The sequence below is a fragment of the Lathamus discolor genome, chromosome 19, assembly GCF_037157495.1.
Source record: "Lathamus discolor isolate bLatDis1 chromosome 19, bLatDis1.hap1, whole genome shotgun sequence".
Classification (NCBI taxonomy): domain Eukaryota; kingdom Metazoa; phylum Chordata; class Aves; order Psittaciformes; family Psittacidae; genus Lathamus; species Lathamus discolor.
Window position 1 is genome coordinate 4,021,344 of NC_088902.1, and position 24,545 is coordinate 4,045,888.

The following is a 24,545-nucleotide window of genomic DNA, read 5'->3' on the forward strand; positions in this document are numbered from 1 at the left end:
TTGTGTCAGAAAAGGGGATGTCACTCGCAACGCAGTCACTTTGGCAAAGCAAGTGCAAGTGGAGGTGCCGGCTTCATTGCTGACCCGCTCCTGCCGATCTTGTGCAACAAGGCTCAAAGCTCATTTGAAAACCTTGTACCATATCTTTGAACTTCACCCAAAAGTGAATGCGGCCAAATTAATGTCAAAGGTTGTTTTTAAGGTTACCAGTTGTCTTAAAAATAGTGAGATTGGGAAAAAAGTCGGGATTCTAGAGGGATTTGAATCAGCAGGATCTGTGCCCGGTCTCATTCCTGCACTCCAGCAACCTTCGAGGAGAGGATGTCCAAAACCAACTGAAAACTGGAGACTTTTCAGCTTCCTTTTGCTTTCAAGTCACCTGTTTGTGGTATTTGCAGATTCAGTTTACAAAGCAAGATGCACGTTCCTGGTTAGGGGAAAACAGCCGGAGACCACAGAGTGGAGCCGTGGGTCAGCCCAAATTCCAGCTGGGATTTGGGATGAGGTGCCTGAGACTTGGGAAGGCTGCATCTGGTTCAGGATCTGGATCATTCAGATGGCTTGAACCGCAAATGCAAGCACTGCTGTTCTGTGTCCCATAGTCTGGGCTCCTGCAAGGGGGATTTGAGCCAGGAGCACAGACTCTTGTCGCAAGTGCAGAGTGCTGGGGCTGGTTTGTGTGGGTTTGGTGTCTCTTTGCTTTCTACGTTTGCTGTGAGCACCAGGTCTGCTGGGGAGGATGCTCTGGGTGCTGGGTGGCCCATGAGGAGCGAAATCAGCTTTAGCACCAGTACTTCCAAATGATCCCTGAGTGGCTGTGCTAGATGGGACTAGATGGTGGTGTTGCTGGTGGTGGCAGGGGCAGGTTTAGGGGTTGCAGGAGAGACCTTCTCCGGTTCAAGGGGGCTCAGAGCCACAGCGGTGGGGTTTTAGCAGCTCTTGGTTCTTTTCTGTCTGCCATGACCTTGATTTCTGTATCAGGTCCCCTCAGGGTTGTGGTGCCTCCAGCTGCACGTTTCGGTTGACTGTGGTTAACTGAAGAGGTGCTTAAGCACCCGTGAAAAACAGGATGTGCAAGGTGTGAGATGCAGATGGTGGTGTGAACACCATCAACCACAACAGGCCTGGAGGAAGGACAGGCGAGGGGCTGTACCTGCCACATGCAGCCTAAGTTTGCTTGAAGAGCAGCAGGAGACACATTCCATGGCGAGCGGAGGGGGATGTTCCTATACCCAACCCATCACCAAGACCCAGGGGTGAACCTCGATTTGAGGCGCACACCCACGCCCTATGGGTTTTGCAGGGTTTCCAGCCCATGCCTGGGGTGATGGAGAAGACGTTGCACCAAAGAGCTGCAGAGGGACTGAACAGGGTCAGTGCCAACAGCTCATCTCCCCCGAGATGGATTTCATTTACCAACATGTTGGCTTTTGGATGGAGGAGCTGAGGGGCGTGCAGAGGGTGATGGGGTACAGGCAGGCCATGGGGTGGCACGGCGTGACAGCAGGGTGGATGTTTCGTGCTTCATCTCAGAGGTTATAAACAGCAGCAGGTAAATGGCAGCAATACAGTGCTGGGTGTTTGGAGCTGCACATGGAGTGAGCACTGCCTGGCTTTGTGATGCATAACTTCATCTTAAAACAAGGCTCTGGAGGATTTGGGCTGCTGAAGGGCTGGTTTCTGATGTCCTTTTGGTTGGTGTTTGGCATCCCCACGTGAGGACAGTGTGGCTTCAGCATGTGCAGTAAATACTTCACTCTCTGCCTTGAAATCTGCTGCTTGGAAATCTCCCTGGGTGCCGTTTCCTTCCTGAGTTATGAAGAAATATTGATTAATCACCTCAGCACCATGCAGGATTTTAATGACCTGTGTCGTATCCTTCTTTCCAAGCCAGAGCATCCAGCTCTTCCAACTGTGTCTTTTCCAGGATGCTGTAGAGGAGCTCTTCCAGCTCAGAGTCAGGTTCCTACAGGCTATTTCCTCTCTCCTCAAACCTTGTTTTGCTAAGGAAGCCTCATACTAATTCTTTGCTTCCTCTCTATTAAACAGATGTTGGTATCCAAAAGGATCTTCTTATTCCACCCCTGGCAGTGTCCAAGGCCAGTTTGGATGGGGCTTGGAGTAACCTGATCTAGTGGAAGGTGTTCCTGCCTATAGCAGGGGATTGGAATTAGATGATCTTAAGGTTCTTTTCAACCCGAACCGCTCTATGGTTCTATGATTCCAATCAGTGAGGCATGGCATCCTCCTGCGAGAGCCATTGGCTATCCCTCTGCTGTCGTATGTAACCATGGGACTGCTGATGTTATTATTCCCCCTGGAAATCTCCTTTACTTATCACCACCTGGTTCTGCCCATTTGTTAGTGTTGAATTTATTGATGTACTCTTGAATTGCTTCTACGATTGCTTCAGTTTCAATATCTCCCCACATTGACACTAAGGATTTAGGCAGGGGTTTTGCCCTGCCTGTGTTTGTGAAGGGTGGAAGCAGATTCATCTCCTTTCAGGAGTTAGCATCTGAGCTGCCTCTTGATTGTCAAAGTGCAATGAGATGGGATGAAGACACCGACCAATAAACACCATAATGCGGGTGGCAGATGCTCAGCTTTGCAAAGGGGGGACCTTGTGTCCTTGCCTGTCCCAGATGATGGCCACCACTGTTTGTGCCTTTCTTGGCTGCATTTGGGCAACCTCTGTTTGTCCCATATGGGGCCAAACAGGAGCCAGCGTGCTCAGATCTCCTGAGCTTCAGGTCAAGGCTACTTGGGGCTCTGTCCCCTTTGTGATTGCAGGGAGGGAGATATTCCCTTGGCTTCATGGGGTTGTGGAATCAGAGAGGATGCTGCAAGGACAGTTGTTCCCAAGGACCCAGCCCACAGAATGGTGGGGACTTCAGATGCTCTCAGGACCTTCCTGCAGAGCAGAAGCATTTCCTTTACACAGGAACGTTTCCACAACCCCAGGGCTTGGAGCAAGCTGCTCTAGTGGAAGGTGTCCCTGCCTGTGGCAGGGGATTGGAACTGGCTGAGCTTTAAGGTCCCTTCCAACCCAGTTCTATGAAGTTAAGGGAACCAGCAGGATCTGGACCACGGACCTGAGCAAGGACTGAAGCTGCTCTTGCCCTGACCAAGTCACAAGGCACAGGGGTGTTGCTGTGTCTCCCATGGGTGCTCAGCAGTGGCAATAGCCCCAGTGGGTGCTGCTTGTCTGGGAAAGCGTGAGCTGGGAGCGGAGGGTGGGGAGGGGGAGAAGGGGAAGCCACGGCTAAAAATAGCTATTTTTGAAAGAAAAGGATGAAAACCTCTTTGAAGAAGTGAGGGGAGAGGGGGAGGGTTTCCATGGAAACGGGGAAGTCTGTCTCTTCCCAAAAAGAGGGGGTGGGAGATGAAGAAATAGTAAATACGGCAGAGAAATGATGGGAAGAGGATGCTGCGAGCCGGTGGCATTCCCCGTGGATCGAGGGGAGGCGGCTGTGTGGTCTGAGCACACCTTGGCCCCGGGGGAGTGGATGGAGCTCTGACACCTCCTGCCCGCATAGCCTTGGGCATGTCACCTTGTGTTTCTCTGTGTCACCTGCAGCCCTGTGCCTGTCACCTGCTCACCCCATCAGTAAGAACAGTGAGGCCAGAACTGCTGGGACACGCTTGTTCGGCTGGGTCAGTGGCACCACAATGGGGCATCTCCAGCCAATCCCACAGCTGGAGAGTGGCCATAAAGTGACGAATTTCCTCCAAACCCTTTGGGAAAGTGAACAGAACCTTGGGGTTTTCTTCAAGGAATCTTCCACCAGACCCTGCAGGGAATGGGCAGCAGGGACATGAGGGTGAGGGCAGCTGGAGGCTTATGGCAAGGCTGGGGACCAAGTCAGAGCAGGCTGGCACAGCACAGAGTTTGGCATGGTTTGAATCTGGCATGAGCCATGATTTGGCACAGCTCATGACCTGGTTTGGCCCATTTTGGCACAGCTGATGATTTGGCCTGGCTCACAATCTGGCACAACTCATAGTTTGGCCCAGCTCATGGTTTGGCCCAGTTCACAATTTGGCACAGGTCATGATTTGGCAAGACCCATGGCTTGGCCTGGCTCACAATCTAGCACGGCCATGGGGCTGGCATGCCCCATAACTTGGCCCAGCCCAGGGCTTAGTGGCACTCTGTGCCGTGCCATGCAGTGCGATCTCGTGGCTGAAGCTGCCACAGTGCCCATGGTGCCATCGTGCCCATAGCGATGGCGCTTCCACAGCTGGAGCATCCCCACCAGCTGCATCTCCTACTTGCAGCATCTCCATGTGGGAGAAAGAGAAGAAGCAACTCATCCTCAAACGACTTCTCCCCCTGGCTTATTTGCAGTCCTTCCGAGCCCTGGGGAGGGATCAAGGTCTGGGCTGATGGGAAATTCTCTCCATGGCTCAGATCTGACCTTCAACAGCTCTGGGTCCCCATCCAGCACCAGCAGACAAAGGGGCTGAGACCAACAGGGTCTAAAATTAACCTCTCTGGGGCTGCTCGTGGCATTTGTGCTGTGATGGGTGATGGTATCACCCTGGTCATCACCTGCATGGGGAGCCACTTCCAAGACTGATGGCTAAAAGGGGTTGTATCAGAGTAGAGGGGACCCTGAGGAGCTCTCAACTGCTCCCCCAGGGCAAAGGCAATCCGCTTACAGATGGCCACATCTGGATGTTTCTTCCATCTCTCTTTAATTTTCTCTTCCCTAAAGATCAACAATGGAAGGTTTCAACTTCTTCCCCATTTCCCTGCCTTTTGGTGGGCATCACACCCTGAAGCTGGAGGAGGAGCGATGCTCCATCTGGCATGGGCTGGTTCAGACCTGAGAGAGGTCATCAGCAAGATGTTCATTGATTCTCCTTTCTCTGGGGATCACACAAGCAGACCCTACTCAGCAAAGAAGTCATTTGGGTGGCATCTTGGATCAAGGCACTTTTGGAGCCCTGAAGTAACTCCACTTTCCTGGTCCTTTTGGAGCAGGACTGGAAGGACACAGGGACACGGTTGGGTCCCCTCGCTGAAGAGGCGATGATCTGCAGTGAGTCTGTGGGGACACAGAAGCTCTGATGACACCTTAAATAAAGCCCAGCCCTTGTAAAGGATGGTGGGACTTCATCCATGGGTGGTGTGCAGGCTGGGGTGCTGGTGGGCTTCCTTCTAGAGCTGAAAGCACCCGTGCCTGGCTGGCAGGAGGCTATTGATTTATCTGTTTCTTAATTTGGCTTGTCCTGTCCTTTTGGTTTGTGCAAGTGAAACAAAGCAGCTTTGAGAGCCTCTTAACTGGAGCAGCCCAAATGGAAGCAGCCCCCTAGGACCGGTGCTCGCCCCGTGCCAGCACGTCAGCAGGTCCATTAGCAACCCTGGAGCGAGCAGCAGCCTGGCATGAAATATTCACAGTCACCTCACTGAGCGCTCAGGAACTGAAGTTTTTTACTGTGTTCTGAGCTAAATGGCTTCTGTTTTCAATGGAGAGTGCCCAGCTCCTCTCCAGATGGGCTGTCCAGGCTGGTGGAGCATTTTTGGAGGCAAAGGTGCTGAAACGCAGTGGTGTGAATCGAATGAGAATTCAGACTGGTCCCCAAAGGGGGTATTTTTAAAACAGTCACATCTTTTATTACGAAAAACAACTTGGAGAAATGCAAAGGGAGAACTTCATGTTAACTTTGCACACAGGGATAGTTGCTGTTTTCCCTTTGGCTGTGATGTTCCTTGTGAGGGATCAGGAGCCCTCCCAGCTCCTCACAGCCCACCATCACAGCCCACAGGAGCACAATTTAAACACAGAACCCCAGCCTGGTTTGTGTTGGAAGGGACCTCAAAGCTCCTCCAGTTCCAACCCCTGCCACGGGCAGGGCCCCCTTCCACTGGAGCAGCTTGCTCCAAGCCCCTGTGTCCAACCTGGCCTTGAGCACTGCCAGGGATGGGGCAGCCACAGCTTCTCTGGGCACCCTGTGCCAGCGCCTCAGCACCCTCACAGGGAACAGCTTCTGCCTAAGAGCTCATCTCAGTCTCCCCTCGGGCAGGTTCAAGCCATTCCCCTTGGCCTGTCCCTGCAGGCCCTTGTCTGAGGTCCCTCTCTGGCATGAAATTGGCAGGAGTGGGATGGGTTGAGGTTCCCCTACCCCACATCCTTGTTCTGAGTGACTTGCTCAAGGCCACACACACAAATGGGGTAAGGCTTCCAGTTTGGGTGACTATAAAGTCCATTTAGATAAGAGAAATAATACAGAAGAGACTTTCTTTTTACTTATAATACTGATGCAGAGACGTTGGCTGGTTAAATCCATATAAAACAGGCAAGTGGGTGCAGTGCATCAGCTTGTCTAGATCTCTGAAAGCCTGGGTTACGTCTGGAGTTGTCAGCGTGGCTGAGGGAGGCGAGTGCAGACACACAGACTGTATGAATAGCTCCACAATTAGGATAGTAAATCAGGGGAACGTCACTCAATTCAGGGAAATTCCCCTGATTTGCCGGAGACGGGATTCGGGCTCTTTGTGAGGAGCTGCTGCTGTCTGGATGTAAAAGAATCCCTGGTTTTGCAGAACCTTCCCAAGGCGGCAGCAGGAATAACAACTGAAAAACCCAGTTGCACTTGAGTTGTTCTCTGCCCAGCCTCAGTTTCTGCACAATGAATAAGGATCAGCACAGGGCAAATCATTTTCTGGATTCAACCTCCCCTTCTGTGGCAGATCTGCCCTTAGGAAAGGCTAAAACCCTGCAGATGACATTAAACACCCTCATCCGGAGCCTCCTGTCCCGCTGGCTGCGCACAGGAAATCCATGTGTGCAAGGGCTCTTTGCAGCAGGGAGGGCAGGGCTCCTGATTTTGCCATAGGGATAGAAATTCATGTTCAATGTCGGGATGTGGCTGGGGAAATAGATTTCGTTTCAGGATGAAGAGGGGTGCTGGGAGGAGCATCCCCTTCAACCCCAGGGCTGCACCCCCTCTGTTTCTGTGCCACCCTCTGTTCCTGGCGCCTTGGGAAGCTAATATAACATGGTTTAGCCCTGCCAGGTCCCCACATCCCCCTGGATGGCTGGGAGTTACACTTAGAACTGATTTTCTTGGGTATTCAGGGTGGTCCCTGCCCTCCTATCTCATCTTGGGTTGTTGTCCCTGGGGCAATTGCCATTGGCACCAGCAGCTCCTCGACCACTGCGTATGGGAATAGAACTATTTTCCATTACCCTGGAATGGAGGCAATCATTGGAACACCCATCATGTTCGCTGGGTGCCAGGCACCTTGCAGGACTTGTTGCTGCCCTGATGCTCTTCCTAGGGCCATGGGGAAATGGCAGAGGGATCCAAGCAGATGTGTCTCCCTTGTGCCCTAACAGGGTTTGATCCATAGATTGGATATGCTAAGTCTGTAGCAGCTTGGCCATCTTCTTCCTTGGGGAAGGGAGATTCCTCCTTACGGAGGTTGGTAAATGCAAAATGATAGAAAAATATTGCTTTCTACATCTGCACCCCAGCCAAGAGCAGAGCAGTGTGGTCCCTGTGAGTCCAAACCTGCCCCATCTCCTTCCCCAAAGCTGCAGGGAGCTGGTGGGTCGCCATCCCCCAGATCTCCCTGATCAGATCCAGGCTATTACCAAGAATATGGTATGGATCAGTAAAGCAGCATCACGTATCCAGGGATATGATTATTTCCCAGTGGTTGAAATCTAGGTCTCTTGCTTGGAAGGAGGGAGGTGAGGGGAGGAGGGGGGGGAAGACGCTCATATTAATCTTATGAATATTCATGGAGAAGCTCTGCTGCCTTTGGGGGTTGACTCCTGGAGTCTGGGGGCCGTAGGTGAGAGGTGCCAGCAGCGGCGCAGAGCAGAGCGGCTGCTTGTGCATTCGCCGCATGCCTGACTGCAGAGCCAATTGTAAGTTGGTGCCTTTCTCTCTTCTCCCCCTTCTCCTTCCACCCTTTCCCCTTCCTGCCCTGCTTTAATACAGCCCGGCCATAAACTGTGCAAATGGAGGGGGTCGTGGCTGAGTCACAAACATGACCTTGTCCTCGGGGTGCCACCCGAAATCTCACCCCCCCTTAATCACAGGCACGGCTCCTGCCTGCAGTGCTCTGTGCAGGCAGGGGGGAAACCGAGGGTCTTAGGGCAAATCTTCACCTCCTCCATGCCCTCCCCTCCCAAATCCCAAATTTGCATGAATTAACCCCAAAGTTGCTTGCGGGAGAGGGGGGTGTGTTTGCCAGAAAGCATGTAATGGGGAGAAAGTAGGGGAAACTGAGTGCTGGGATGTGTGATGTCAACTCAGATGATGCCATAACTGTCTCTGATAAGCACCGAGCATCCCCGCTTGGATTTGGACTGGGAAGGAAGGAGCCTGGACCTCATGGCAAATAAAACTCAACATGTTAAAATGAAAAGTAAATCTCTGTGCTGTTAAACAAAGCTGTGGTGTTTTGGGAAGGCGGAAAGGGGAGAAGAGAATGTATGGGAAGGAGGAAAAACTGCTTTGAGCAAAAAAATAATTGAAGGTGGGTTGATTTGGGGTGAAATGGGGGTTTGTGGCTGCCAGAGATGCAGCAGCAGAAAGATGGGGTTTGTGGTGCTTTAGTGTGATGCTCAGAGGAGCCAGGGAAGGTCAAATCCAGCCGAACTCCTGAGCAAGTGGCTGGGGAGCAAGTGATGGGGAGAAAATGCAGGAAAAGGAGAAAAACTGGGACAAATGCAGCTTCCTGTGCTGTGGACCTGGCAGAAAAGGGTTAAGCGAAGCGGTTGGATGCTGCAAGCCTTGTCAGGGTTGTACTATTTTTTCTAGTGCATAAGGAGAAGGGAGAGGAGGGTTGCACGGAAAAGGGAAATATCCAAGAAAAGAGGGATCTGCGACAATATCTGCACCTCGGGTGATGAAGAGAGGAACCAACAGGCATAAATGGCCTGGAGACGGCTGAAATCTTTGCCGAGGAGGTTGGGACCACGGGGTTATTTTCCACCTGCCTCCCCTACCCGGTTCTGTAATCCTGGCTCAAAGTAGACAAGTCGAGTTGGAGCTGAAGAAGGGAGGTTAGAGGATTTTTTGGTTTATTTTTATTTTGGGAGGGAAAAAAAAGAATCAAGGAGAAAAACGAGAGATTGATTGGACCTCCCTGGGTTGAGCATCCCCACGGTGTAAGGCAACGCAGGGCTGTGGGAGTGGGTGCTTCTTAGGAGCAGGGATGGAGATGACCCGGCACCCACCGGCGACCGGAGCCCCAACATCCCCATGAGAAATTCTTGGAGTCGAATTCCCACGGGGTGGGTCAGTCGGGGGTTTGGCTTTGGGGAGGTTGGGGATGCAGGTTGTGTGGGTACCACGGTCAGGCCCACGATGCTGGGGGTTCATTGGAGGCATCTGGGGGGGGGGGGGGGGCAGGTGGCTTTGGTGGGGACACACAGGGATAGGTGGAGGGTTCAGTGCTGCGGATGAAGCCGGAGCCTCCTGAATCACCCAGGAACGCGACGCAATGGCGTGGGAGCTGCGCCCGGTGGGTACCACCGACTCCTGGGTGCTTGGTGATGGTGGGAGCCCACCGGGGCTTTGCAGGGTTGGGGGCTGCGTCGTACCCCCCCCCCCCCCCCCCTTCTGCCTGGCACCGGTTTCCAGGGGCAGCCCGGCCCCGCCGCACGCCGCGGCGCTGAGGGCGAGCGCAGGGAGACAGGGCTTTGGTTTTTTCCGCCTTGCCGCTAGCGCGCTCTCGCCCTCCTCTCGTGTTGCAGTGCGGGTTGGCCAGGCAGCGGGATGCCTGGAGGAGCCAGGGCTTTGCAGATGCTCCTTTCAAGCCCCCAGCAGCTCGTTACCTTCTCGGTGTTTTTTCCAGGCGATGCCACACCTCCCGAGGACACTGGGGACATCGGGGTTTGCTGAGCTTAGCATCTTCTCACCGTCGTACCGGAGGCATCAGACAGACGCTCATCTGCCCTGAAGTGCAGATCTGCAACAGCTACCGAGAAGACTCTGTCTCTCTGTCTCTCTTTTCTCTCCCTCTCCAGTCCAAACCATTACAAGACCTGACTTCCACCATCTGGGAATCTAACCCCTTTTATGTCCCTTCTCCTTTTTCTACGATGACTCACCATTATTTTTAACTTTGAAGAGAGAGGAAATTATGGGGATCTTGGAAGCCTGTATTTCTCTCTAGGATTTCCCCAGGGTCAGATAATCGGTGTTACTAAAGAGACACTAAGATTTGGCTTCTCCAGGTAATGTGATTTGTTTTCTGTGTGCCATGGCGGTTTGCAGAGGATGACAGGAGCCGGGACACCAGCGGTTGAGGAGGGGGCCTGCAGTGGTCCGCGGGGCAGCCGCGGAGCTTGCCCGGTTGGCTGCAGGCAGGGAGGGCAGCATGTCGCCTCGATTTATGGCAAGAGGATTGGGAAGGTGTCGAACTTAAACCCGGAGCTAGAGGTTTCCTAGAGGGGCAGATTGCCTGAGATTGCACGGTTAAATGTTAACCCTTAGCTGCATGCTTGGGAATGAGCAATGAGCTGAGCCTGGTTTGCCTCTACCCAGCACCCCGCGGGGTCCCCTCACCACTTTGGGGCTGGATGGGGTTATTTTTCTTCCTTCTTTGCTCTTCCCTTCCCCCTCTTTGCTTTGTTTTTTAATTGGAATTTTTATTTTTAGTCCTGGTTTGCCCGTGCCAGGTTTTCCACACTGGGTTTGAATAGGTGACAGTTCCTCAGGTGTTTCCTCTCTTCCACCTAATGGGTTGAGATGGGAGTTTTTGAACTCTGTCCCAAAGAAAGCAAATTGCACCCCCTGCAAGGGAGGGCGTAGACGTGCTAGTGAAGAGAGCTGCTGTCCTCCCCCCAACTTTATCTCATCTCTCTCTTTCTCAGCAGGGGCAATTTTCTTTCCTTTTTTATTTTCTCTCTTGTTTCGTTCTCTCATCCCTTCGCTTTTTCATGAGACACTTCCAAACCTACGTACCTGTCCTTCCGCAGGATAGTAACCCTGCCCTGAACCCGATCCCACCACCGGGCACTGGGAAGTGTTTAGCATAAGGATTTCCTTTAAACCCCAATATGACAGTTGCTACTGGAGATCCTGCAGATGAAGCTGCAGCTCTTCCCGGTCACCCGCAGGACACGTATAACCCTGAGACCGACCATGAATGCTGCGAGAGGGTGGTCATTAATATCTCAGGGCTGCGCTTTGAGACACAGCTCAAGACATTAGCCCAGTTTCCAGAGACCTTACTAGGGGATCCTAAAAAGAGAATGAGATATTTCGACCCACTCCGGAATGAGTATTTCTTTGACCGGAACAGACCCAGCTTCGATGCCATCTTGTACTATTACCAGTCTGGTGGGAGGTTGCGGAGGCCAGTTAACGTGCCCTTAGATATCTTCTCAGAAGAGATTCGTTTCTATGAACTGGGGGAAGAAGCAATGGAGATGTTTCGGGAGGATGAAGGTTACATCAAAGAAGAGGAAAGGCCGTTGCCTGAGAATGAGTTTCAGAGACAAGTGTGGTTGCTCTTTGAGTACCCCGAGAGCTCAGGCCCTGCCAGGATTATAGCTATTGTCTCTGTCATGGTGATTTTAATTTCCATTGTCAGCTTTTGCCTGGAAACCTTGCCCATTTTTCGGGATGAGAACGAAGACATGCACGGCAGCGGGCTGAGCCATCCCACCTACTCCAACAGCAGCATGGGGTACCAGCAGTCCACCTCTTTCACAGATCCCTTCTTCATCGTGGAGACACTTTGCATCATCTGGTTCTCCTTTGAGTTCTTGGTGAGGTTTTTTGCCTGCCCCAGCAAGGCTGGGTTTTTTACCAACATCATGAACATTATAGACATCGTAGCCATCATTCCCTACTTCATCACCTTAGGGACAGAGATGGCCGAGAAGCCGGAGGATGGTCAGCAAGGCCAGCAGGCCATGTCCTTGGCCATCCTTCGAGTCATCCGCTTGGTGCGGGTCTTCAGGATCTTCAAACTCTCCCGGCACTCCAAGGGGCTGCAGATCCTGGGGCAGACTCTCAAGGCCAGCATGCGGGAGCTGGGCCTCTTGATATTTTTCCTCTTCATCGGCGTCATCCTCTTCTCCAGCGCTGTCTACTTTGCCGAGGCCGACGAGAGCGAGTCCCAGTTCCCGAGCATCCCCGATGCCTTCTGGTGGGCTGTGGTTTCCATGACGACTGTTGGCTACGGAGACATGGTCCCCACGACCATCGGGGGGAAAATAGTGGGTTCCTTGTGTGCCATTGCTGGCGTATTAACGATTGCCTTACCAGTGCCCGTCATAGTGTCTAACTTCAATTACTTCTACCACCGGGAGACGGAGGGAGAGGAGCAGGCTCAATATTTGCAAGTAACCAGCTGCCCAAAGATCCCCTCTTCCCCTGACCTAAAGAAAAGCAGAAGTGCCTCTACTATTAGTAAGTCTGATTATATGGAGATTCAGGAAGGCGTAAATAATAGCAATGAGGATTTTAGGGAGGAGAACTTGAAGACAGCCAATTGCACCCTAGCTAACACAAACTATGTGAATATCACCAAAATGCTAACCGATGTCTAGTGGCTAAAATCTAGTAACCTATTTAAAGCTGAAGTGGAACAATTGCAGATATTGAGTGCTGCTCTGCATTGTAGTTACTACAGTATTTTCTACGGTGTATATTTGGTTCTGCATGGGAAGCAATAGCTGTGTAAGTGACTTTTAACCTTTGATTTCCACACCCAATAAGCATTCGTGCAGAAAAACAACCCCAACAACAAACCATTTTGTTTCCCTTCTCCCATCCCAGGTGGGTTTCCAAAGATATGGAGTGGTTGAGCAATGGGATGGGCATGCGGGGGAAAACTCCAGACCATCCCGGGGTACCATGAACGCCGCTCCCTGTCCCATGCAGCTGGGTAAGAGCCAGCTTCCAGGCATGGGGAACGGCTGTGAAAGGTCAGGCAGAGCTTAATGAAGAGAAGATGCAGTCGTGTGTCCGAATTGCTGGAAGGCTCAGGTTTCCGCCCTGGGAATGCCAAGTGCGAACTCATCACCCAGGCTCGTGTTTCATAACTGAAAATGCTGCATGCTGCAATAGTTGGAGCCACTGCAGTATGCCAGTGTGAGGCCCAGGGGAGGGATAATTAGTATGAAGGCACATTATTTATTAAGTCTTACATTTTTTATGCCAGGCATCGGGAGGGACGAGTAAATAAATCAAGCGCTTGTATTGAATAAATCTCTTTAGATGCCACTTCCATCACCAATATTTCCAGGATCACCAAAGACACCTCCACTGACACATTGAAAATGAGTTGGAAAAAGCATCTTTTTTTTTGATATTTATATATATAAAAACAGGAGCAACTATGCTGTGGCCTATAACATATTTATACTGCAGTGAAATCTAACCAGTAATACAGTACAGCTGCATGGATATTCGTTGCATGAATCTGAATATTTAATACACACACAAATATCTATTTTCTTAGTAGACTATACAGTATTCATGTTTATAGTGTTTATAGATTCTCCGGTGGCTCGAAGGAGATTCATGGGAGTTAAAAACTCTCCATTAGATTTAAAACCTGGATGGGGAAGGCATGTGCTGACAACAGCTTGATAGATAACAAGGCAAAGCCTGAGTGTCTGAGCAGCCAGACACAAGAGCCAACTAATGCAAGAGAGGGAAGGTGAGCTGAAAGTTAAACACCTGCACTCATTATAGGGCACGTAATTAGGCATTAATCTTGGTGTCATGAGCAGAAACCCACAGTGGATTGGAGAGGGCACGAGGAGCAGGTGGAAAAGCAGGTACTGGCTTTCCTGACTTGTTTGGTCAGCAGTTTTCAGCCTTTCCCCACATAATTCGTGTGTGTGTGTGTGTATAGATATTTAGAGAGTGATTATAGGGCCAAATCCTCAGCAAAATGTGACTGCTTGGAGCATTGGGACCTTCCCAGTTCAGGAATGCTGGGATGGTGGGACATGGGCTGGGAGCAGGATGACCTGCCCCATGGCACCCATCGGGCAGGGTGTGTTTTGGTCTGGAAAATTCCTTTGCAATCATGTAGAACCTCAGGGCTGGTGTTTTATTCCTTTATGGCGGAGAGGGCACGTGCTAAGGGTGGGCTGGTACCTCTGAGCCTCTGCTTTGCCTTCTTCCAGGGTTTTTAGAAGGGGTGAGTCAAGGTGCAGAGACCCTGAGGTTGTCTCTGCTTCTTCTTCATCCTGGTGTTCCTTGGGGATAGGTGGAAGCTGTCAGTACAGGAAGATCTCATCTGCTTTCCCCATCACTCTCTGCCCTCCCTTGTTTTTCCCCCCACTGCTGACAATCCCCAGGGATGTGTGCCCTGCTCTTCTGCCAGGTCAGGAGAGAGGGATGCAAACCACATCCAAGGTCATGGTCAAGCAAAGCCTCCCCCGAGGGGCATGGGATGGGGTTTAGCAGCCTGTTGAGTTGGGGTGAATTTGGGGCATGGTCAGTGCTGTACTGCTGTGAAGTATGGGCACAGGGAAAGTGTGCAGAGGGAGATCAATCAGCCCCATCCTGAGCTCAGAGAGGAAACCCATACTAATAACAATAAACCAAACGGTGCTAGCGTATTCTACAGCAATGGTTCCAAATGCTGCTCTGGGGCTGGATCCATCCCTTGTGCTGATGTAGCTCCGCTTGGGCAGGTGGAATCACTCCTCATTTTTATTTGATTGATCGATTGATTCACACCAAGCTATAATTAATACCAAGTGTCCACTTAGTGCATGAGAGTCCTGGCTTCTGCTTGGTGCAGAGAACCAGCAGCATCAGTGTGTTGGGTCTCAAAGGTGCTCAGCACCACGCAGCATGGCACCCTCAGCCTGTCTTTAATTACATCTTGTTACATTAGGAGCCCTCTCCTCCCTCTTCACTGCTGCACCTCTGAAATGGGAGTCCCTGAAGCCTGTTAACACCTTAAAACACAGAAAGAAGCAATGCAACCGAAAGCAATAAATCTTTGCTTCTGAAGCTGGTCAAATGGGATGGGGCTGGCAGGAGTCGCTGCCTCAGGCACAATTCCCAGGGCAGCTGGCCAGCCTCCATTGATTCAGCTCATGGTGGGACCGCAGGGATATGATTTTGCACAGGGAAGCTGCCTGATGCACCAGGATCCTGCCTTCCCACGCTTGGGTGCTCTTAGCACTGGGTGATCCCATCCCTGGGGTGTGGGAAAGCACCAAGGCCAAGGGCTGGGTGCTGCAGGGTTTTGGGGAAGCTGCTGACACTCAATGGGACTTTGCACTGGTTGTTTAATGCCTTAGGCTTTGGGTGATTTGGGGGGAGCTGTTGTGGTTCAGTAAGGAGGAAGATGATGGGGTTTTGAGGAGGTGTTGGTTTGGGTATGGTGTCCATATGGGCTTTCCCAGGCTGGGCAGGAAGGAAAGTGGGTGTGTGAGCAGGATGGGGCACATCAAACCCACTCACCAAGCTGGGAGGTCCTGGCTGCTTTGGGAATCCCCAGAGCCGCATTGCAGGGATGAACGGGCCCAAAGAGCGAGAAGCCATACTCCTCCTGGAACAGGAGCATGGCCAGTCCCTTCCTTAGGATGGATCCTGCACCTCTTGCATAGGCCCAGGCAGATGTTCCGGGGGAAAATGAGCCCTGGTGGGAGAACATTGCTGGTCTGTCCTTGGGAAAACAGGAAAACACCCGGACAAGTGCTCCGATGTTTGGTTTGGGGCAAGAAAGGTCCGTGGAGACTGTGGCTGGAGGCAATCCATGAGACTGCACGAAGAAGAAGGGTCCAGTCTCTCCCCTGCACAGACAAATGGTTTCCCTATAGCTTTTAATGGGATTTGTGCCTGCAGGTCGGAGCTCTAGTGCTATTTCTAGCTTTGCTTCTGACTCACTGATGTGATCTTGAACCAGTTTTTCAGGAGACTGTGGGTTTTCTTTTTCTCTTTTATTTATTTTTTCTTGAGGAATTTGGTTTGGGAGATTCTGGGCCTGTTTCTGCAGAGATGCTGAGCATCCAAAACTCCCCTTGACTCTGAAAGGGTGCAAAAATGTGCTGCAGAGCAGCTCAGCCTGAGGATGCTAAATTAAGGACTGGGGAAGGCGAGGGTCCCACCATCTGTGTTAGATTGCATCAGGCCACTTAACGTAGGTGTCTGGTTCCTTTCCTCCTCCCATGGAGATATTTGCCTCTCTCCAGGGGTGAGATGGAGGAGAGAATCCCTCTGGTCTGTGGAGGTGCTCCTGGCTTGGCACCCAGAGGAGAAGACTCTGTATTTTAGCTTTATCCTTCGTGGCATAGTTTTGGAGAGATGGAAAATGGTGATTATAGTGCAGGTTGTCTTCTAACACCCAAGCACGTGCCCAAGCCTGCAAGCAACCCATCAGTCCTTTAATATGTCCCAAATCTCTGCTAATGGCAATGGGCTGAGGCTCATCTACCAGCTGGGCACCCACCAACTGATTAGGGAAAAAATTGTCGATATAAGCCAATGTGTTTTATCTGGAAACCTAATCTCTGCAGTGGTGTTCTGGGTCAAAGTCCTGCAGATCTGAACACTGAGCTATAGGAAGCAAAGGATCTCTAGATTGTTGTTATGAGAGTGTAGCACGTGGGTGTATAAATATGGGCATATTTGTGCATAAATACACAGAAGGAGAGCAAAGGAGAGAGGAGGAGGAGGTATTTCAGGAAGGGCCTTGCTTTGTTATCAGATAATTGCTGGGTCAGCCCTTGAAATTGCTACCAAAGTCTTTACCAGAGCTGGCAATACACATAGGGATGGGCCCAAGCAAAGCAGATCTGGATCTGGCCTCGGAAGTGGAGCATCCTGAGAACTGGTGGCATCGGCTCCGTGCATCCCTCTGCAGACCAGCAGCTCTGCAGCATCTCTGCTCTCGATCCCGAATCCCCAGCTTGGGCCTGTCACGACTGTTTCTGTGATGTGCAGGGAAAGCCAGGCAGAAGCTGATGGGATTTAGCTGAATTCAAGCGCTGCGCTGCTCTGGGTTTTCAGGGTTTATTTCTGTAGTGTTTGTATTTTAAGTCCCTTGAACCCTGCTGGCTTTTGGACCCAGGGTGGTGGCAACTCCCTGTTTTGAAGCTGGAGTGGGTTTATTTCAAGATTTGCATCCATGGGGGTGTCCCTGGGGTTTCTTCAGTCAGTGGGAGCTGATCAGCATGCTGCTAGGGTGAAAGCAGCTGAGGGCTGAGGAAAGAAGAAGTCAGACCCGAATTATTTCGTTTTGCACCCAAAATAAGGCTATGGCTCCGTCCCTGCACCCCTGGCAGCATTTGACCTCCTTCACATTGAGCTCATCCCTTGGTCCCTTTGACTGGGGACCAGCTGCTGTCCCCTGCCAGGGGCCCTGAGTGGGAACAATGGTCATCCCCATGCATCAGCCACTGTTCTGCCCCTGGACAAAGCACGCTCTCCAGCCTTGGTCTCGCCATGAGGTTACTGCATTTGGCTGCTCAAATTTCATGCCCTCTTCTCTGAAACGGGTGCTCTGACCCTGCTGCATCCCATCACGGGGGAGAGGAACCGTCCTCCAGCGCTGTAAATCATCCCTGAGAGCACAGCACTGTTTTTTACCCGGGGACAATATCCCCCAGCCCAGTTGAGTGTGTTGAGAGATAAATCCCTTATCCATGTTTTTATTTCAGAAGAGGGGTGGTTTGGCTCGTAGGAGCTGCTGGACATCATGTAACCACACAAGGTCCATACCCATGGACCCTCAGGGGGATTCTATCTCCTCCCCAGCCCTGCCTGGTTGTCCTGAGGTTGGGATTGGTATTTTGGGGTTTGTTTCTTTGATTTTTACTTTTATTTTCAATCTCCTGCTGCCTCTAAGACTGTAAATTACCCTTTTGCACTTGCTCCCTCATTGCTCGAGACTTCACTCTTGTCCTCCAATGTCATCCACTGAAGCACAAGGGATAAAAATGGGTATTGGATCAACCCTGTACGCGGTGCCTAATTTGAGTGAATCGATAGCAAGAGGAAATCCAAGAAGGACTCATCCTAAGGATGCTGGAGCTGAACCTTTTGTTTCCATGGTTACGAGAGAAATGGGACCAGGAATGGAGAGAGGCCTATAAACTGTTAAAGAAGGACTTGTGGGAATTTCAAGTCATTTAACCATGCGTTTGCTAGACAAAAACTTTAGACACCAGCTGTATCTGAATTGCACAGTGTGTATAGACATTACTGCTCTTATTGACAGCGTGGGGGTGTCTGGGGGTCGGGTGGATAACGGGGTGAGAGGCACCCAAGTCAATAAGGCTGACCATTGTATATAGGTATACAGATCTGTGTACATACATAGCCCAACTGAGCATTTGCTGTCTGGTTTCTCATGAGTGTATATAATTTATTCTTCACAGAGTATCACAATTTTTGTAAATATTGGCACTAATTAAGAGGAAATAAATATGTATATTATTGAGGAGAGATTTGGGTATCGGTTCTGGGGAGCAGGGTGGGAAGGGAAAGACAAACAGACTGATTTTTGGTAGTCGGGGTGGGTTTTTTTCTGTACGTCTTCTGTCAGAAAAGAAACAGCCTGAAGAGTGGAAAAATCAGTTGGTGCTCCATCATCAGCCAGTCTGCAGGGAACGCTGGAAGGGAAAACCCCCTGCTAGGAGCTGATGGGTCTTGGTGATGGGCATCAGCAAGGATGGAATCACTGCATGGAGTGTATGGGATCCAGCAGCAATGCAGGTCAAGGGGAAGAGGCTGGAGCCAGGATCAAGCCCAAGTTCCCCATCATTCTCCATTCCACCAACTTAGATATTGACCATGCCAGAGGAGCTGTGGCTGCCCCATCCCTGGCAGTGCTCAAGGCCAGGTTGGACACAGAGGCTTGGAGCAAGCTGCTCCAGTGGAAGGGGTCCCTGCCTGTGGCAGGGGTTGGAGCTGGAGGAGCTTTAAGGTCCCTTCAACCCAAACCAGGCTGGGATTCTATGCCCATGCAGGTAACAGGGAATGTGGGGTGCTGGGGGATAAACCTGCAGGTACCCAGTGGGTCTTATTTTGAAGCTGGTGATCCCTCTTGGAAGAGAGAGAAGCAAACAAGCAAGGAAGGTGCTAGTAGCACGTCCTCTGTGGTGTTACAAACCTTGTGTCCCAGAGATGTCTCTAGGAGGATGGAAAACGAGGCAGGGAATGGGCAAGGATTCCCTGGGATGGTTTCAGAAGCGCAGAGGAATGGTTTGGTTGCTCCATCCTTTAGGAGAATCACAGCAGTGCTTTCTCTTGCTGTTTTGTCTTCACCATTCCTACAAGTGTCTTGGAGCAGCAAACGGCAGGGAAGGTGTTGGGGGCACTTGGTACTTGTGTTTTGGGGTTTGCCTATTTCCTTGGTGGCTCTCACAGGCAACACCATTGCTCTGTGCTTCCCTTCTTGCTGGGGTAGCTCTGTGCTCATGGGATGGAGAATGAAACGTCAGGAGATCCTTTTCCTACGGCATGGGCTGGTCCTGCTTGGCTCTGGGAAGTGGCACCACCTTGTAATCCAAGGGTTAGCACAGCAGTGCTAAAGCTCCATCTCAATCACCCCCAAATCCCTCCTATTGCTAATGGAGGAGTCCCTGGTGTGTTTCTAAGGCCAGGGGATGTAATTTGCCACTCAGTGCCTCAGTTTCCCCATCTGTAATACATCCCACTAAGCTGTTTCCAAAGGCCCTAGCAAACTGCAAAGCTTAGCTCAATACTGGGACAGCAAAAGTGCATAAACAAGTGGCTGAACCCATGGATAGATGTTGTCAGGAGAAGAGGTATTTAAGAGCAGCCGATTCTGAACATGTAAGTACAGAAAGCCACTGGAGTGCACAAAGAGTAACGTAAGTGTTTATGAGCAATGCATCCTTAACGAAATGTCACTGTGTTTGCTATAATGCTGAGTGGAAGCAATCCCCAAACTAGGCCATTTTGTGTTACTCAGCCCCATTTCCAAGCCCAGGAGAAGTTCCATCCGGCTCCAGCAGATGCCAAACCTTTCCCTTATCTGTATCCTGTAGGCTTGTGGCCTCATAAATATCTAAACACAAAGTGGTACAAGGAGTTTGCAGACTCGTCTGCTCTGCACAGGCTCTCTGAAGAGCTGGCAGGAGGAGACTGCAAGGCAGCTACAGTAATGATTTTAAATTGCCAGTCTATCAGCATGCTGCACCATCCAGCCATGCTTGGAGGATGCGGGAGATGCCATCAGAGGTGTTGCATCCTCCTGCCAGCTGAGCTGCTTCTGCTTTTACACTGTTCAAAGAGACAAGGAGAGGGGTGGAAGAATGACACCATCCAACACAGACCTCCCTGTGCTCGAGCAGCCCTTCCAGCCCCACCATCGGCAGCTCCCAGCCTGTGATCCCAACTGCGGCGAGCGGCTGGTCCCTGCTGAGCGCAGCCTTGGCTGGTTACGCCTCTGCTAAATGACCTACTTTCCTCCACTTTCTTTGCTGAGTGTTGCCTCTGCCAGGCAAAACACCATGAAAACCCTCATGGATTTGCTCCAGAGCTCATAAATTAAAGAGACCTCCAAGGTGCAGCGATGTTCTCTGTCACGAGGAGCACCACGCCATACACCTTCGCAAAAGCTCCTCACCCTGCTGAAGGGCTCAAAGCCCTCAAAGTCCAGCTCCTTTACATCAAGGAAGGAAGAGATGCAAGTGCCAAGAAAGCACTACCTCTATTAATTGTCCTGGAAAGTTCAGGATGCTCAGACCCCATTACAGCCCATTGCCTGTGCTCCGGGGACGAGTGGGAATTTTTAGTCTTCCTGACTGTTAGCGAGCCCGCTTGCATTTGGCAAAGTGGATCCTGAAAGCACATCCCAAACCAGAGCTCCAACGAGGCCATTAAGTGAGATGCTGAGAGCAGGGAAAGGAAAATGATCCCACATCTGGGATGCTGCCGCTCTCCTGGTGATGCTCTGCGGATACAGAGTCGAGCCATGGCTGCTGCGGCACCCTCGATCCGGAGTAGCCTTAACCAAGCACTTGGGCACATGAAACTTGCAAGGTAGGTGTGAAGTGAGGCTCCCACAGCCTATCTTTAGGTAACCTCTAGGCAAAGGTTTGGCACTTGCACAGCTCTTGCTGAGATGCACATTTATCCCACAGCGGTGGAAATCAGGCCAGGTCCCTCTTCCTGCTTCCCACTTTCTCCTTACTCCTTCTTCTCCCTCCTTTGCATTTGTGCTGGGTGTTGAAAAACCTGTTCCTGGGAGCAGTGCTCTCCTCTGCAGCCTGGCACAGTGTAGGGGGCAGGAGAAGGGAGCTTTAGGCAAATGAGAACAATGTCTGGGTGTATTAAAGAAACATAAACCTATGCTTTTATAGGTGCAGGACAGAGTCTGCTGAAGCCCTCATCTATGAAGCAGATGAAATAATGATGTGTAATCCAAGAATTAAAGTCAGCTCTACCCAAATATTTAGAGCTACCCCAATATTTAGGCCCCTTGCTCCAATGTTACCTTGATTTGATGGGGAAGGCAAGATCCTGCTTGGACATCACAGTATCCTGTGCTGGGAATATGCCAGAAGATCCACAGTGAGAGTTATCCTAACAGACGGTGGGGGAAGCTGGATCCAAGGCGTGTGGGAGATTTCCCAAAGGCTCAGCAAGGGGTTTGCCCCCTCCTGCTCTCTGTGGCTGTCACTGGGGCAAAGCTTGCTCACTGCCCTGGGTGAGCAGAGGAGATGGGGGCATTGGTCCTGGCCAGAACTCCATGATAGCAGCCTTCCAGTACCTGAAGGGGGCCTGTAGGGATGCTGGGGATGGACTCTTCATCAGGGACTGTAGTGACAGGACAAGGGGTAGCCGGTTCAAACGTGAACAGGGTTAGTTTTGATTGGATCTAAGGAGGACGTTCTTTCCTGTTAGGGTGCTGAGGCACTGGAATGGGTTGCCCAGGGAGGTTGTGAGTGCTCCATCCCTGGCAGTGTTCAAGGCCAGGTTGGACGAAGCCTTGGGTGGGATGGTTTAGTGTGAGGTGTCCCTGCCTATGGCAGGGGGGTTGGAACTGGATGATCTTGAGGTCCTTTCCAACCCAAACCATTCTATGATTCTATGATGATGCAGGCGAGTCTTTGGGAGGCTGTCGGTTTGAAGGATGGCTTGCTGCGCTCATAGGGACCCGAGGGAATCGAGCACTAGAGCAGCAGCAGAGAAACCCCAGAGCTGCTGCAGACCAGGGGAGCTGCTTTTGCTGCTGCTTTAATGCAGCCAAAATCAGCTCCTGCCAAGAGCAGCGCTGGGGTTTGGGGAGACAGAGATGCCAAGGTCATCCTGCTCCACCTCCCTCCTGCCATCCCTCCTCCGGACCGCAGGCACCAGGCAGGAGCAGGCCCCAAGGACACGCTTTCCTAAGGAAGAGATGAAGGTGGGGGGCGGGCAAGGGAAGCAGAACAAATCTGTTCTGCCAGGCACCTGCTCCCTGCCTACCAAAAACTGCCGACGGCGCAGCGTGGAGAGCGCAGCCTTTCCGCTTAGGCGCAGGCTTGTCTTCCAGTGTCCTTTTCTCCTTGGCTAATTAAAGGCAAATCTCTGCCGAAGGAGCACGGTTCTTCAGAGTTGAGCCTTAATAACTAGAAAGTGGCTGCAAACGCTCAGAGGCAGCTGCAGAAATCCTGGGCAGAAATAGCATTTTTATCTCGCAGCTTACCAGCTTTGGCTCCGGGGATAATACATTGCTGGGTTGTAGAAGGAGGCAACAGCAGATACAACCCCATATTGTCCAGGTTTACAAAAGGATCAGTTGGATGGACCGACTCAGCTCCCACATCATCCCTGGAGAGGACCTCGGAGGTGATGTGGCCATGGTGAAGGTCCCACTGATCCCCAGGGGTGCTGAGGGGAATGGGTGGGTGAATTGCGTATGAGCAAACAAAGGTGTTGCTGGTCTCTGGGCAGGTGATTGTAGGTGCAGATACTTCCATCCCCAGGGAGATGCCTATAGGCAGCTGGGTCCCATTTGGAGAAGGCATCACACCCCTCTAGCTGCTGTAGGGGAAGGTGAGAGAGGCTGGTCCCAGGTCCTTGATGTTGGGCAAGATCTTGGAGATGGATTCTGGGGAGCCCAAAACCAGGTGAGGAAGGTGGAAAGGGAAGATGGACAACAGCGCTTGCCTTCCCATTTTGCTGTGGCTGCTCTCTGCCCCCCGCCAGCACTGCAGGGTGGAAGGACTTTGCTCCAAACCTCGTGGTTTATCCCAATGGCAGGCCCAGCAGAAAGGAGCAGGGCTGGAAGCTGTTTCTCCAGCTTCAGCTCTCTAAAACCAAGCAGTCTGGTCTGCTGGGGTCACCTGGGGCTCGATGGAGAGACGGGCACCTCCGAGGGATGGAGGGATGAGGCTCCCTTGGCTGCTGGCCTCCCTCCAGCAACTGCACAAGGGGTCCAGATGGTTGCAACATCTTCCACATCCAGACCAGTCTGATCCATGCTCTTGAGCATTCTCATGCTGGCTATTTCCACTCTTTAAAAGGCAGAAGGAGAATTTAACCCTGAAGGACCTCCATCAAATAAGAAGAATGCTCTGCACTTGCGTAATATCTCCCAGCCAGGCAGCCCAAAGCACTTTACTCACAGATGTTTTTAAAGGTTTTGGGTTACTGTAATGCCCTTTTTCATCCTTAAGGATGAACAAACAACCCCACAGCAGAGCATTTGGCATAGCAAGGCATCATTTCATGAGGACAGGCACACACAAAGAAGAGGTTGTGGCATCCGATAAGGCTGGCAAGAAGCAGGCATTGATAGTAACTATTATTATTCTGATGATGACATTACATGGCTCTTACCCAGTGCTTTTCATTAGTAGCTCTAAAGTGCTTTAGGAAAGAAGAGATTCAGATGGCTCGACCGTCTGCAGTGATTTCAGTGGAGGAGCACAGGCCATGGACTCATGCAGAAGCTCTTACTGCAGTTGTCCTGGTTTCAGGGCAAGGTCCTCCTTTGCTCAGCTCCCAGCCACCCAAATGGCATTTTATTTACTACTCAGCTTCTAGAAGTCTCCCTGTGCTGCAAAGCCCGAGGATGTGGTCTTGACAAAGCAGTGCAGAGACAGGAGAACACCCCTCTCCACCCTAACAACCCCCCCAACATTCCCGTTCCACCTGAAATGGATGCCAAAATCACAGTATTTTAGGCCTTTTGAACATTTATGTGAGCAGCGGCTTTCCCGTGGTGGGAAGGGATGTGAGGTCCTTGCAGGGGGATAAGCTGGATTCATAGAATCATGGGATGGGTTATGTTGGAAAGGTCCTTAAGCTCATGCGTTCCCAGCCCACTGCCATGGGCAGGGATGCCTCACCCTAGACCATACTGCTCAAGGCTCTGCCAGCCTGGCCTTGAACACTGCCAGGGATGGAGCATTTACCACTTCACCAGCTTGGTGAAAACACTGCGTCGAACAGAGCAGAAGCCCAGCCCAAAGGCAGTGGGTGCCTGTGCCTTGGTTTTGGGGGCCCTGGGAGCGCTCCAAAGCAGGAATGCTCCCGGGTGCTGCTGGCATTCAGCCTGTGTTGGAAGGAGCCAGGGTTTGACATCAAGCAGCATATGGGTGCTGTTGTGTGAGGGGTGTTGCAGCAAGCTCAGCCTC

General features: G+C 51.5%; 1 protein-coding gene across 1 annotated transcript; it reads left to right on the plus strand.

The window, feature by feature from the left end:
- Window positions 1–10,435: 10,435 nt before the first annotated feature.
- KCNA2 (potassium voltage-gated channel subfamily A member 2) lies at window positions 10,436–18,399 on the plus strand. Its single transcript, XM_065698472.1, has one exon. It carries the CDS (start codon window positions 11,031–11,033, stop codon window positions 12,528–12,530), a length of 1,500 nt encoding a protein of 499 aa, XP_065554544.1. The 5' UTR covers window positions 10,436–11,030; the 3' UTR covers window positions 12,531–18,399.
- The last annotated feature ends 6,146 nt before the right edge of the window (window positions 18,400–24,545 follow it).